General features: G+C 35.7%; 1 protein-coding gene across 1 annotated transcript; it reads left to right on the top strand.

The window, feature by feature from the left end:
* Window positions 1-458: 458 nt before the first annotated feature.
* Window positions 459-2,942, top strand: LOC147557657 (uncharacterized). Its single transcript, XM_086664290.1, is given in 1 exon segment — window positions 459-2,942. A coding segment is annotated over 1 exon segment (2,484 nt).
* The last annotated feature ends 242 nt before the right edge of the window (window positions 2,943-3,184 follow it).

Raw genomic sequence — 3,184 nt, 5'->3', positions numbered from 1 at the left:
AAGGCACACGACCAGTTCTGGTACACTAAGCAAGAGAACACAAAAGGTGGGGACCGAGCCACCACACTATCGACCCGAGGGGACCATTCTCTTGCGATTGTACCAGAACAACAAAACAAAACAAAGAAGCCAACAAGACAGGAACCTGTAGCAAGAACTAGAACCAAACAAAACAGAAAGACCCAAAGCAAGCAAAGAAACGATATAGACTAGACAGGTGGTATAGAGGCACCCTCCACTCCCTGAGAAGTGATTTTTGTTGTTAAATTTCATATTCAAACCATCAAACATAGATAATGTACTTCCTAGCTAGTCAAATAAACAATTTGATTTCAAATTTGGTATGATGAGTAGGTGATTTTTGTTGGTAAATTTAACATGTGTATCTTTTACTTCTTTCATTATTATCTATCTAGTATCTACTCAAATAACTCTTAAGTTTTCTTTTTTTAGCCATAATGTCGGAAACTCCCCAAGAGCCTAAACGGCGAAAAACAATAGATTCGTACTTTAAACCAAGAGAGGGTAACAAAACAAAAGCAAATGTACCTTCAACTTCTAATGTTGTTGACCAACAACCTCCTCCGGCTTCTTCAACAATTGATAGAGAAAGAGTTGAAGACGGAGTGGTTGGTACACAACCAATTGAACCATCTGAAGAAATTGATGTTAATTCTTTTCAACGAGATCCAGGATTACGTCTTCAAATATGGCAACATCCTATTGATAAACAAGATGAAGTTCGACGAGCATATCTCAATGCGGGTCCTTATCAACCTATCCTTCAAGAGTATCCACAAACTCAATTTGGAAAGTACCTCCGTAGGTTCAATTCTTCTTGGTTTACTCTATTTCCTTGGCTAGAATATTCTCCATCAAAAGATGCAGTTTTTTGTCATCCATGTTTTGTATTTGAAACAAATCCACCAAAGCGTACAATATTCACGATTCATGGGTTTAAAGCATGATAGAAAGTTAATGATGGGAAAAGATGTGCATTTCTAACACATATGGGAAACCATGAATCTTTGCATACGAAGGCAGTAAAAGCATGTATGGATTTAAATAATACGACTAGACACATTGACAAGTTGTTTAATGTACAATCTTTAGAAATTGTGAAACAAAATCGGTTAAGGCTCGAGACGACGATTGATTGTTTACGTTATCTAGCGTATCAAGCATGTGCTTTTAGAGGTCATGATGAATCTATAAATTCAGGAAATCGTGGTAATTTCATTGAATTGATAAAGCTTTTGGCAAAAGTAAACGATAAAATTCATGAAGTTGTTCTAGAAAATGCTCCTGGAAATGCGAAGTATACTTCTCCTAAGATCCAAAAAGAGATATTGTCTATTCTTGCTAATAAAGTGAGAAATAAGATTCGCGAAGAAGTAGGGAATTCAAAATTTTGCATTCTTGTTGATGAAGCACAAGATGAATCCTTCAAAGAACAAATGGCTATTGTTTTGCGGTTTGTTGATGATGACGGATTTATTAAGGAACGTTTTTTTGATGTTTTACATGTGAAGAGTACCACCGCATTGTCTCTAAAGCAAACTATATCAGATGTCTTTGTTCGTCACAACCTCCACACTGAAAACTTGCGAGGTCAAGGGTATGACGGAGCTAGCAATATGCGAGGAGCATTTAACGGCTTACAAGCTTTGTTCCTTAAAGATTGTGCATATTCATATTATGTGCATTGCTTTGCCCACAGACTTCAGTTATCATTGGTTGGAGCATCTAAAGAAAGAGGTGATATTTGGCAATTTTTCTCGAAGTTAAATGCCATTGTTAATTTTGTATCTGCTTCTCCTCTAAGACAAGAGGAATTGAGGTCTTCTCAACTAATTGAAGTTGCTAAAATGTTAGCTACTGGTGAGATTGAGACAGGTAGAGGGGCCAACCAGGTAGGAAATTTGCAACGACCAGGAGCTACTCGTTGGAGTTCCCATTTTACTTCAGTTAAGAGTCTGATTGATCTATTTGGTGCAACATCTACAGTTATTGAAGCAATTATGGAGAGCACAACGAATATTTCTCTGCGTGGGGAATCTCAGGGTTTGTACACTGCATTGACTTCATTTGAATTCGTCTTTATCTTACACTTAATGAGGAGGATTATGGAAGTTACAGATATGTTATGTCAAGCACTTCAGTCTAAATCACAAGATATTATCAATGCTATGAATTTGGTAATAACTACAAAATCACTTCTTCAGAAATTGAGAGAAGATGGATGGAATTCTTTCATTGAAAATGTTGAATTATTTTGCAAGAAACATGATGTTGTAGTACCTAATATGAGTGATCCTTATCTGGTAGGCACACGCCGTTCTTCTCAACAACGCAACATTATTACGATGAAGCATCATTATCATGTCGATTTATTTAATGGTGCAATAGATCTTCAATTGGTAGAGTTGAATACAAGATTTACTGAGAATGCAATGGAACTTCTTATTCTTAGTTCATCCTTGGACCCGAGGGATGAGTACAAGTCCTTTAAGATTGATGCTCTTTGTAGTCTTGCAGAAAAATTCTATCCGCAAGATTTTAGTGACCAAGAGATAGTTGTTTTGAGATATCAGTTGCAACATTACGAACTTGATATTCCTAAGCATCCTGAACTTCAGGATTTGCCTACTATTTCAGATTTATGCAGACGCTTAGTTGAAACAAAGAAGTCAGAGTGTTACCATTTGATCTATAGATTGATTCGTCTAGTGCTAACTCTACCAGTGTCTACAGCGACTACTGAGCGAGCATTTTCAGCTATGAAACTTGTTAAAACAAAACTTCGCACGAAGATGGAAGACGACTTTCTAAGGGATTGCATGCTCATACACATTGAGAGAGAAGTTGCTGAAAAGATTGATTCAGATTCAATAATAGATGAATTTCATTCTTTGAAAAATCGCAGGGCACTCCTCAAGTAACAAAAATTTGTATCTTAAGTAGTGCCATGTTGGTTTACTAATAGCTTTTAGTATATCTTTTTATCTACTTTGTGTTTTCCTAGTTTTTTTTAGACAAATTAATAATGATGAATAAAAAATTTACTTGGAATTTCTTTACTATTATATGAAGTTTTTAGTCGTTAAATTATGTTTTCCATTTTGAGTGTCTCACATTAGCTATTATTGTGTTATATTTTACGAAATATTTTGTTTTCGACAGG

Source organism: Eschscholzia californica, unplaced genomic scaffold (assembly GCF_041429995.1).
Source record: "Eschscholzia californica isolate CP2 unplaced genomic scaffold, dmEscCali1.0.p SCAF_2, whole genome shotgun sequence".
In the NCBI taxonomy this organism is placed as follows: Eukaryota; Viridiplantae; Streptophyta; class Magnoliopsida; order Ranunculales; family Papaveraceae; genus Eschscholzia; species Eschscholzia californica.
Note: the sequence above shows the minus strand (reverse complement) of the source record. Positions and strands in the feature narration are given on the sequence as shown.